Source organism: Bos grunniens, chromosome 14 (assembly GCF_055505025.1).
Source record: "Bos grunniens cultivar Pamir isolate PY7600 chromosome 14, Bosgru_T2T1.0, whole genome shotgun sequence".
In the NCBI taxonomy this organism is placed as follows: Eukaryota; Metazoa; Chordata; class Mammalia; order Artiodactyla; family Bovidae; genus Bos; species Bos grunniens.
The window spans coordinates 30483604-30495835 of NC_141178.1; the positions used below are offsets into that span (position 1 = coordinate 30483604).

General features: G+C 35.0%; 1 protein-coding gene across 3 annotated transcripts in view; it reads right to left on the bottom strand.

The window, feature by feature from the left end:
• CSMD3 (CUB and Sushi multiple domains 3) overlaps window positions 1–12232 on the bottom strand; it is a 1478779-nt gene that overhangs the window by 398928 nt on the left and 1067619 nt on the right. For all 3 annotated transcript variants that reach the window (XM_086335396.1, XM_086335395.1, XM_086335397.1), the window contains one exon: window positions 2302–2458. In XM_086335396.1, coding sequence (XP_086191522.1) covers window positions 2302–2458 — 157 coding nt within the window. The remainder of the gene's footprint in view (window positions 1–2301; window positions 2459–12232) is intronic.

A 12232-nucleotide genomic window follows, 5' to 3' on the forward strand; every position in this document is an offset into this window, starting at 1 on the left:
CTAAAGGCATTATGAAGTGAAATGGCCTCATGAAGAATTATGCATATTATGCTTGCAAGAAAACCAAAACAAACAAAAAACATAATCACAATACCATGTGATAAGAGCTATATAGCTGTGGATATAGACTACTGCAAAAGAAGTGTTAAAAAGTAGACTAACTGCAGTTGAAGGAGTCAGGGTAAGCCTAATAGGGAAATGTTTGAAATGGTCTTGAAGCTGAACAGTTCAATTGATGCCACAGGTGGATGGGGCATACTGACAGAAAAAAGAAGCCTGGGTACAGGATTCTAAGGCTGGAAACCAAAGTATACTTGGAGAATGAGAAGTAACTTCCTTCAAAGATAGGAAATGCATGGTTAACTATTAAGATCATTGCAGGTATATGCTCATAGAAAGGCTGCCATTGTAAAACTCAGACACTTAGGAACAAATACAGTTAATAGCTGATGTGCCACTACTTCCAGGGCCTTCCTCAACAAAAGAGCTTAGCACATAGCCATTGAATCAGAAAGTCTTAGAAGCATTTACTGACCTGGTGAATATTCAGAGACACCTTTGAAGTAGATTATAAACATTTAATTCCAGATTTGAGATTGAAACATTTTAGTTTCAGTTCTGAGACTGAAAAATATTTATAGATGTATGTCTGCCCTTTTTTAAAAAAATAATTGCTTTTATACTCTTTTCCCAATTCTACAGCCTTCTATCTTCATAATGATGCACATCCTTTAATGAACAGCCAGAATCATTAAGAAAAAAAAATAACTTCAAGTATTTTCTTTTTAAGCGTTTCTTTCTTTCTTTTTCTTTGATAAGCACAAGCAGTAGTTCACAGCAATGACAAAGAAGTCAATGATTTTACTCATTCCAGTCTCCTGAGCATCCTATACAATTTCAAATTCAGGTATGGCTACAAAGTCCAGTATCTTTGCATCAATAATCTCACGTTACATAGAATTTAAATACTAGAAAAGGAAATTTAGGTTTCCTTTTTTAACCTCATTGAAATTTTAGACAAAGAGAAATATAAAATGATGCAGAACAAAGAAAGACCATTATGTAAACACAGAGCCATGACTTGAAAAATGTCACTAGCCCTGTCAGAGAAAAAAAAAAGGAAAGAGGAAAGCAGATTAAGAAACATTTGCCCTTCTGAGCACATGGTAGCGATTATATTTGAGCAATAAGCCACAACTCTGTTACTTTTAGTCCATCACAAAGAACTATCTGTAAACACAATTTGCTTGGATTTTCATTTGTCTTTGGGAGCAATTCACAGGAAATCACAGTATATACAACAGTTCTCAGGGTTTAAAAATATGTATTAAACATCATTTTGTTAATTTAACTTGTGTTAATGATGTAACAATTCTAGCACAGGTAAGGGAAAAAAAAAGCTTGAAATAAACAAGGAGAAAGAATCATATCTCAGTACTATGTCTCTTGACTGTATTTTCACAAACAATAATTTGATTCCAATTACCTTTTGAATCCCATGTGAATATCTTTGATGCTGTAACCTTTTCAACTTTCCAATTTCTGTAAGAATTTTCATTCACCTGACTTCTTGAGAAACTTTATAGAACTATTTTGATTTTTTCAAATATTCTAACAGTAAAGACTACAATTTAATTCTCATTTATATAATTAGTCTACTTCTTATTATGATACTGGTAAATAAATTCATTTTGTTCATATAACAATTGATGTAACCCACTTATGGTTTTCAATGATTCTCAGTCTATGAGCTTCTACCTGTTTAAGTGTCAGAAAGTTGATTTGAGTATAGCACAATAGTTCTATATAAATTTATTTTTAACAAGACAATTTAACAAAAAAGCAAAACAAACTAAAATCTTAGCTATTCTTCAGTGTAAAATCATCTGAAACCATCCAGTTTTCATTAAGGGCTGACTAACTATAACTAATACACATATACTGTGTATGTTTTGCAGTGACAGGTAGGAGCTCAAGAACTGGGTTCCCATTTATTAAAAAGTTTAATTGTACTTCTTAAATATTTCATGGGGAGACTACTGTTATTTTAAAGTACATAAATAAATAAGTTCAAAGTCACATATTACTTAAACTTTCTGAACCTATTGTTTCAACAATAAAATAGTAATAGCTAGATTACCTGTAATTTTTGAAGTTGTTAGGGTCAAATACACATGGAAGGGAGTTATAAACTTCAAATTGATAATCAAATGTTGAATATTACTTCATGTGGTGTATTGCAATTACTAATAAATATTTAGCATCACTGTTTGGCCATTTTTTTTCTCCCAAAATACTTACTGGTATAGACAAGTTGAAAGCCTTCATCCGTCCCTTCAGAATCAGAATTAAATTCTAGCCAGAGCTGGTTTGAAGTACTACTAAGTGTCAGTCCTCGCATAGACGCACCAGTAAAAGCACCTAGGAGATGAGTTGTTTTATCTTTTCCATCATAAATCTGCAAAATATATTTAAAATTAAAATGAAAATGTGTAAATAATAAACAATTCTGAGCATGTATTTATATTTATGAAGAAAATGAGCGATTACACTCCCCAATTCAAGTCATTACATGTTTCCCAAGAAAAACCTCATATATCATTAATTGATTTTACAATTAAGAGTTACAAGTTACAAGTAAGAGAGTTAAGACTCCACATGGATAATTTTACTATTTCAAGCTCAGTAGACACTAAAAGTAACTGGAGAAGGCAATGGCACCCCACTCCAGTACTCTTGCCTGGAAAATCCTATGGACGGAGGAACCTGGTAGGCTGCAGTCCATGGGGTCGCTAAGAGTCCAACACGACTGAACGACTTCACTTTCTCTTTTCACTTTCATGCATTGAAGAAGGAAATGACAACCCACTCCAGTGTTTTTGCCTGGAGAATCCCAGGGACAGGGGAGCCTGGTGGGCTGTCATCTCTGGGGTCGCACAGAGTCGGACATGACTGAAGCGACTTAGCAGCAGCAGACACTAAGTAACACTCAAACTCATGTTATAAAGTTTTTGCTTTTATTTTAAAAACAATGTTTTTTTATGGCAGACAATTTAAAATTGAGCATTGATTGGTTGGTTGTTGTTCTGAACTTTCTCAAGGGCACCAAACACCTGGTTTTCTAATAACATGATTAATATAAAATATACTTGCTTCTTTGTACATTCTATTTATCCACACCTTTTAACTTATTTAATTTTTGACACTTTAAAAATGCTAAAACGGTGCTAAATGCTTTTAGAAACTGATTTAACAAGGCAAAAAATACAAAACAAAACTGATACTTTCCCTAAGATCCCTACCTCATTCCCATTCTTCTGAAGGTGTAGCTTCTCATTGTCCTCTAATTTGCTTTATCTTTTCAAAGCCTTATAGACATTTCTTCACGTCAGTAGACATAAATTCTTGCTTTTGAGAACTGGGTAATATTTCATCCACTACACTATCACAACTTGCTTTACCATTCCTATATTAACAATTAACATTCCTATATTAACAAACATTTTTGCCACTAAAAGTGATCCTGAAAAAAACACCTTTTTTTTTATCTCACATTTCTCTTTGGTACTTGTATTTCAGTAAGAAAGGTTTCATACATTTAATACATTGAATTTGGGTGCTCAAATGTAGGTGTATTGTCAGATTATTTTCCAAAAAGTGTACAGTAATTAAACTGAGGATTTGCCAACACTGCATATTGCCATTCTTTTTTAAGGCATGCATTTTTAGTGTGGTAGCTATTATTCCCAACGGTGTGAAAATTAGTCCTTAGAGTTGATAAAACCTCGGATATGACGATGATTTGTTGACCTACAAAGACCAACTCTAACTGACAAATCTCATTCCACAGTACTTAGTTTTATGAAGTTGAATCTGGGGGCTCCTTCTGCAAATGATAACAAATAGAAAAATTTGAAAATACTTCTGAAAGTTACTTGTATTTTGCCAAAACTTTCTTACTTCTGACCTATCATAAGAGTAAAAATTATGTCACTAAACTTCTGATCTGGTGATCTTGCCAAAGCACCAATGTTCCCCCATTATGTTCATGTCACCTAAGAGATGATACTTAGATGGTACATCATGGAAGTTTTATTATCACTACATTAATTTGTATGATATATGTTTCTTGTGCTAAATGGTTGGATTTAACTTGATTACCTATTTATAATGTTTTCTAAAATTTGTAACTAAAAGCTAATGTATAACTTTTTTCTTTTTATCAAATTATCCCTATAAGGTTTTAGATTATGTTTATATTAGAAAATTAAATTATAAAAAATTACTATATTTCAAAATCTAATTTATTCAAATAAAATAGTGAGATTTTTGATCAGTGGATTCAAGGTATTCTTCAATCCAAGGAAATGTTCTTGAGTTTTGGTTTATTTAATTATTCCCTGTATATTTTATTATTTTATTTCCATTTTGAATGCCTATTATTTACATATTCAGTCTCCAAATTGCATTGCAATTCTTTTACATGTTTTTCTTCTGAAATTTATCTATATTCCCTCTATATTATAGCTTATCTTCCACTGGAACTTTCACATTAACAATTGAATTTTCAACAGTAACTAATCTCTTTTTATACCTTCTATTAAAATCTTAAATTTTAAGTTCTACTAATAGGCCAGTCAAGTTCTAGAAAGTCAGTCTGTCTGTCTGTCTTTGCCTTCTTCCCTTTCTTTCCCCAGTCTCTGTTTTTGGTACTCAAATTGCATTATCATATCAAGATTGTTGGGAGAAATATCAATAACCTCAGATACGCAGATGACATCACCCTTATGGTAGAAAGTGAAGAGGAACTAAAGAGACTCTTTATGAAAGCAAAAGAGGAGAGTGAAAAAGCTGGCTTAAAACTCAACATTCAAAAACTAAGATCATGGCATCCGGTCCCATCACTTCATGGCAAATAGATGGGGAAACAATGGAAACAGTGACAGACTTTATTTTCTTGTGCTCCAAAATCACTGCAAATGGTGACTGTAGCCATGAAATTAAAAGACGCTCGCTCCTTGGAAGAAACGCTATGGCCAACCTAGGCAGCATATTAAAAAGCTGAGACATTACATTGCTGACAAAGGTCCACCTAGTAAAAGCTATGGTTTTTCCAGTGGTTATATAAGGATGTGAGAGTTGGACTATAAAGAAAGCTGAGTGCCTTAGAATGGATGCTTTTGAACTGCGGTGTTAGATAAGACTCTTGAGAGTCCCTTGGACTACAAGAAGATCAAACCAGTCCATCCCAAAGGAAATCAGTCCTAAATATTCATTGGAAGTACCGATGCTGAAGATGAAGCTCTGATACTTTGGCCACCTGATGCAACAAGCTGACTCATTGGAAAAGACCCTGATGCTGGGAAAGACTGAAGGCAAGAGGACAAGGGGATGACAGAAGATGAGATGTTTGGATGGCATCACCAAGTTGATGGACATGAGTTTGAGGAAGCTCTGGGAGTTGGTGATGGACAGGGAAGTCTGGCATGCTGCAGTCCATGGGGTCACAGATTCGGACATGACTAAGCAACTGAACTAAACTTATAGTTTTATATTTTCTTATTAAAGATATAGGTTTTAAATATCCCAAAGACAACAATGCTTTTATTTAACACGCTTTATAAATGTAGCTTTGTTCAGAGCCCCTAGTATTCTTTTCTAACAACATTTTATAACTTTTCTGCCCAGATGTTGTGAAGTCTCCAGTACCTAGGCATTTCCTGCTCTCTCCCTTTGTGCCTGTGTTAATCTAAAGCTTCATATTACAACCATCCAGCCTCCACAAATTTATTTATTTGTTTTATTACCAATGAAAAGGAAGTGGAATCATATTTCTTATGAGTGAGAAATAGAGGAAGTGAGTCATAAAATCAATTCAACATGCTCACTAAATTTCTAACAGCAAACATCTTACTGGTCTCCCTTTTCTTTTCAAAAGGTCTTTCTGTCATTTTTTTTCTAAATGTGTTGACTATTTAAGGAATATTTGACTTCTAGATAAAGGGCTGTATGGATAATTCCCTAAAATTATATGGCAGTACCAGGAACCCCTCTTGGAATCTAATTAATCATACAAATATAGTTCTGTTAGTTATCAGCAAGAATTTGTCTTCAACAAAGCCAAAGCAAATGCTGAGGTTGTTAGGTCAGGAATATTTTTGTTTGTTTGTCTGAGTACATACGAGTCAACTTTTCATTTCTTAAGAATAGCACTCATGAGGAATAATTCAGAGACAAAGAAACATTGCTTGTCAGGAAAAACAACCTTTGTGTTTGAGTTTCAAATGTCCAATGTGCTCATAAATCGACTTCTGAATACAGTTATATTATGACTCTATATATGCTGTAGCTTATAAGTCCTGTGGTTGGAGGTACACAATCACAATCAAACCATGTAACCAACTGACCCAGTGGACCTAATTTGTAGTTAATACTGTCAAAGTAACCACATAGGATAGGCTTCCCTGATAGCTCAGATGGGAAAGAATCCTTCTACAATGCAGAAGACCTGGGTTCATTTCCTGGGTCGGTAAGACCCCCTGGAGAAGGGAATGGCAACTCACTCCAGTATTCTTGCCTGGAGAATGCCATGGACATGGGGTCATAAAAGTTGGACACGACTTGAGTGACTAACACAACCACATAGAATTTTTTCCTTTTATTTCTCTTACTGCTAACAAACATATAATTTCATTCATATGTTAAATATAAATAAGTTTTCTTGGATTCAACTAGTTCTGCTTTCAAGTGTGGATACATTTTAAGAACTTTCAGTTTGTCAAAAACAACCAAATAAAGGGGAAATATAAATAAATAATAGTTGCAATTGAGTAAATGGAAATTGAAATTTACTTTTAACTTTAAAAAAAGGTCTCTCCTAATTTTTTTCCTCAAATTTTCAGTGGTAATAATAATAATAAGAGTTTAACAATAGCAGATACCCTTATTTCACTCCACATATATAACCCTAAGAAAACATTTTAAAAATAACCCAATTGTCTGCCATAAGAGATATTTATTATATTACTTTTTTCAAGATAGAAGCATTTTTGCTTTTTCAAAAGAAACTTTATTTAAGAAATGATTTCTAAATAATCTTTGAAGAAGAATTTATGAAAAAGGAGCTAAATTTTCAAACGAAAATAATTATCTTAAACTCAGCTGGGAGAATCTAATTTAGCACCAAAGCTAACTACCATTTATTTAACAATGTAAAGTCAAAAGGCAGAAAACAAATAATGTAGAAGCACCACTATAATTATCAAAATTAAATGAAGTGTGATCATTCAGCTATGAAATTTTGGAAGTGTATATAAATTCTTAGGTCAAAATGAAAAGCAATTGTTAATTAGAAGGCTTTAAAAAAAGAGAAGAGTTTTATAGTTATGATCAAGTCAATGCTGTTTAACCTGTAAATAAAATACTTCAGTGTATTCAAATATATATGAACACATAAAAGCAACAAGGAAGGAAAAATCAGGGTATACAGTCAAAGACTAATTATGTTTGAAATGTATATGAATGCAAACATACAAATAAGAAAATAAAACAAACAAAATATGTCTTACATTTTATAATAAATTTATGGTACAGAGTGATTATGTCAGGTTTGATCAGAATCTCATAGAAACGTTGAGGTTATTATTTCTCATTTCTTTTCTATTTAAAATCAGGATATTTAAGTATATTTTTATTTATTTGAGCTTATTTTTTTCTTTTTCTAAATGACGTTATTATTTTTGAGATATGTCTTAATATCTGTTTTTAGTTTTCAGAAATTTAGAAAGCTAAAAAGAATAAGGAAACTGTAATAGCATACAGAAACTCAGAGAGGACTTGAGCGCTCCCACGCCCGCACAGGAATAGTCTCACCTATTTAGTGCTTAATGCAGATAATGAATTACTTTTATGTCAAATGTAGAATTCAAGTCTTCTCCAGAATTAATATTGTGAAAGGTATTGCAAGCTTTAATAACATTAATGAAGCTCTTTGAAAAGACTAATTTGTTATAAAATTGCAATTAATTTGGTAGTCTTACACAAGAACATATGAGAACTTAATATTGCCATGTTTCAATTATCAAACCTTTTGTAATGAATCAGAGTTTGACATTTGTTATGGTGTACAGATCATCCTATTTCTAAAAGGTCAAACCCTATTATGATGAACTGCTTCAGTCAGTTCAGTTCAGTTCAGTTGCTTAGTCCTGTCCAACTCTTTGAGACACCAAGGACTGCAGCACGCCAGGCCTCCCTGTTTATCACCAACTAACCAGAGTTTACTCAAACTCATGTCCATTGAGTCGGTGATGCCATCCAGCCATCTCATCCTCAGTTGTCCCCTTCTCATCCCACTTTCAATCTTTCCCAGCATCAGGGTATTTTCCAAGGAGTCGGTTCTTCGCATCAGGTGGCCAAAGTACTGGAGTTTCAGCTTCAGCATCAGTCCTTCGAGTGAACACCCAGGACTGATCTCCTTTAGGATGGATTGGTTGGATGTCATTGCAGTCCAAGGGACTCTCAAGAGTCTTCTCCAACACCACAGTTCAAAAGCATCAATTCTTTGGTGCTCAGCCTTCTTTATAGTCCAACTCTCACATTCATACATGACCACTGGAAAAACCATAACCTTGACTAGAATGGATGTTTCTTGGTAAAGTAACGTAAAGCTTTTTAATATGCTGTCTAGGTTGGTCATAACTTTCCTCCCAAAGAACAAGTGTCTTTTAATTAAATGGCTACATTCACCATCTGTAGTGATTTTGGAGCCCAAAATATAAAGTCTGTCACTGTTTCCACTGTTTCTCCATCTATTTGCCATGAAGTGATGGGACTGGATGCCATGATCTTAGTTTTCTGAATGTTGAGCTTTACACTGACTTTTTCACTCTCCTCTTTCACTTTCAAGAGGCTCTTTAGTTCTTCACTTTCTGCCATAAGGGTGGTGTCATCTGCATATCTGAGGTTATTGATATTTCTCCTGGCAATCTTGATTCCAGCTTGTGCTTCCTCCAGCCCAGTGTTTCTCAAGATGTACTCTGCATATAAGTTAAATAAGCAGGGTGACAATATACAGCCTTGACGTACTCCTTTTCCTATTTGGAACCAGTCTGCTGTTCTATGTCCAGTTATAACTGTTGCTTCCTGACCTGCATACAGGTTTCTCAAGAGGCAGGTCAGGTAGTCTGGTATTCCCATCTCTTTCAGAATTTTCCACAGTTGGTGGTGATCCACAGTCAAAGGCTTTGGAAAAGTCAATAAAGTAGAAATATATATTTTTCTGGAACTCTCTTGCTTTTGCAATGACTGAACAGATGTTGGCAATTTGACTTCTGGTTCCTCTGCCTTTTCTAAATCCAGCTTGCACATCTGGAAATTCACAGTTCACGTATTGCTGAAGCATGGCTTGGAGAATTTTGAGCATTACTTTGCTAGCATGTGAGATGAGTGCAACTGTGTGGTAGTTTGCACATTCTTTGGCATTGCCTTTCTTTGGGATTGGAATGAAAACTGACTTTTTCCAGTCCAGTGGCCAGTGCTGAGTTTTCTAAGTTTGCTGGCATATCGAGTGCAGCACTTTGACAGAATCATCTTTCAGAATTTGAAATAGCTCAACTGGAATTCCATCACCTCCACTGGCTTTGTTCATAGTGATGCTTCCTAAGGTCCACTTGACTTCACATTCCAGGACATGTGGCTCTAGGTGAGTGATCACACCATCGTGATTATCTGCTTATGGATACTCAAAGCTGTTGTTGTTGCTAATGATATAAGATATGTATTAGAAAGTATATTCCCACTCATTACTCTAATGAATTAGCAAATAAGGTATTATCTGAACCCAAGAGCAAAAAAAGTAACATCAAAAGAGAGAAATTACACGTGTACATGAGCATAATTATTCAAACCTTCAAATTATTCCTGCTCATGGATACTAGAATTTTCAATTTGGCCATTTGTTTTATAGGTTGATTAAGAATTTATATAATTTTTGTAATGAGTTGAGTTAGATCTCAAATTTTGAAAAAAAAATATTTTTTCAAAATATTTCAAATCTACAATGTTCTCTCCAAAGATAATATGTAACAAAAGAGAACATTTGTTTGTACTCAGATCTTTATATGTCTTTACAACAGTTATATAATGTGTAATCAATTATAAGAGCTAGTGTGCTTCAGTGAGGGAGTTGGGAGTGGAATGAAGGGTCAGGTTTTCAGGAGCCTTAGCTTTGTGGTTCTGTTGAAGTCCCAACTCTACCTTCAAAGCTGACTGGCATGTCACACATCATTTTACTTCTGTGATCCTCAGTATAAGAAAATAGGAAGGGTTTTATGAGGCCTAGTAATAACACTCTGTGATTTGGTTGTCAAATACAGATATTTTCCCTGGTAGCTCAGCTCATAAAGAATATGCCTGCAATGCAGTAGACCCTGGTTTGATTATTGGGTTGGGAAGATCTTCTGGAGAAGGGATAGGCTACCCACTCCAGTATTCTGGCCTAGAGAATTCCATGGGCTGTTTAGTCCATGGGGTCGCAAAGAGTCAGAGACAACTTTCAACTTCACTTTCTATTTCTGCATAAGAAATAAGTCTTTAAACTTCAGAATGCCAACTATAGTAAAGAGATTGTCTTTTGTCCCCCCACTACATTCCTTTATCTAAACATAATGCTTAGCTTTTTTCTGAAAATAAAAACAAATACAGCTATAACAAAAACATAAATAGTAGTTCTGATTAGTATTCAAATTTTGTCCAATTCAGCTGACAAGCAGAGCAACTTACTATTGACTGTTTAAAGCCTACATATGATAAACACCATCTATAAATGTTAATTAAAAATAATTAATTAAGTTATATAGTTTGAGTGATGGATTGAGAAGTTCAATATTCTTGCCTACTGAAAGTAATATAACCAAACAAAGATATATTCATAATTCCCAAACCTGCTGGTCATCACAAAATCTGGAGAGCTTTATAAAAATCCTTAATCCCAGGTGGAGATGAACTGAATCAATTTTCCCTAGATCTACTGAAACTCAACTTAGTTTGGTTATAGATCAGTTCAGTTCAGTCGCTCAGTCGTGTCTGACTCTGCGACTCCATGAACCTCAACATGCCAGGCCTCCCTGTCCATCACCAACTCCTGGAGTTCACCCAAACCCATGTCCATTGAGTCCATGATGCCATCCAACCATCTCATCCTCTGTCGTCCCCTTCTCCTGCCCTCAATCTTTCCCAGCATCAGGGTCTTTTCAAATGAGTCAGCTCTTTGCATCAGGTGGACAAAGTATTGGAGTTTCAGCTTCAGCATCAGTTCTTCCAATGAATATTCAGATAAGTAAGGTGTTTATAAGGAGGAGGAGGGAGAGAGAAAGTGGGTGAGTGAGTAAATGAGAATCAACCTAAATGATGGGTTCTCAGAAAGGAAAGTTGTGTGTGTGTGTGTACAGAGATATAGATTAAAATACATACTTTTTTTTATTATTTGTTTTCTTTGCTCTCAAAGGATAAAAGGTTCTGTAATAGGTTAATTGTTTTTTCTTATTTCTTCCTATGTCCTAGTTGGAATGGAGCAAAAGAAGTGATTACTAAGTTTAATACTGGAAAGTCCTGTGGATGAGGATGGCCTCTGATGGATTCAGTTCAGTTCAGTTCAGTCACTCAGTCATGTCTGATTCTTTGTGACCCCATGGACTGTGGCACGCCAGGCTTCCCTGTCCTTCAACAATTCCCAGATCTTCCTAAAACTCATGTCCATCAAGTCGGTGATGCCATCCAACCATCTCATCCTCTGTTGTCCCCTTCTCCTCCTGCCCTCAATCTTTCCCAGCATCGAGGTCTTTTCCAAGGCATCAGTTCTTTGCATCAGGTGTCCAAAGTATCAGAGTTTCAGCTTCAACATCAGTCTTTCCAATGAACACCCAGGACTGATCTCCTTTAGTATGGACTTGTTGGATCTTCTTGCAGTCTAAGGGACTCTCAACAGTCTTCTCCAAAACCGCAGTTCAAAGGCATCCATTCTTCAGTATATGGTCCAGATTTCTTTATGGTCCAGGTTTCACATTAATACATGACTACTGAAAAAAACCATAGCTTTGACTAGAAGGGCCTTTGTCGGCAAGGTAATATCTCTGCTATTTAATGTGCTGTCTAGGTTGGTCATAGTTTTTCTCCCAAGGAGCAAACGTCTTTTCATTTCATGGCTGCAGTCATCATCTGCAGTGATTTCGGA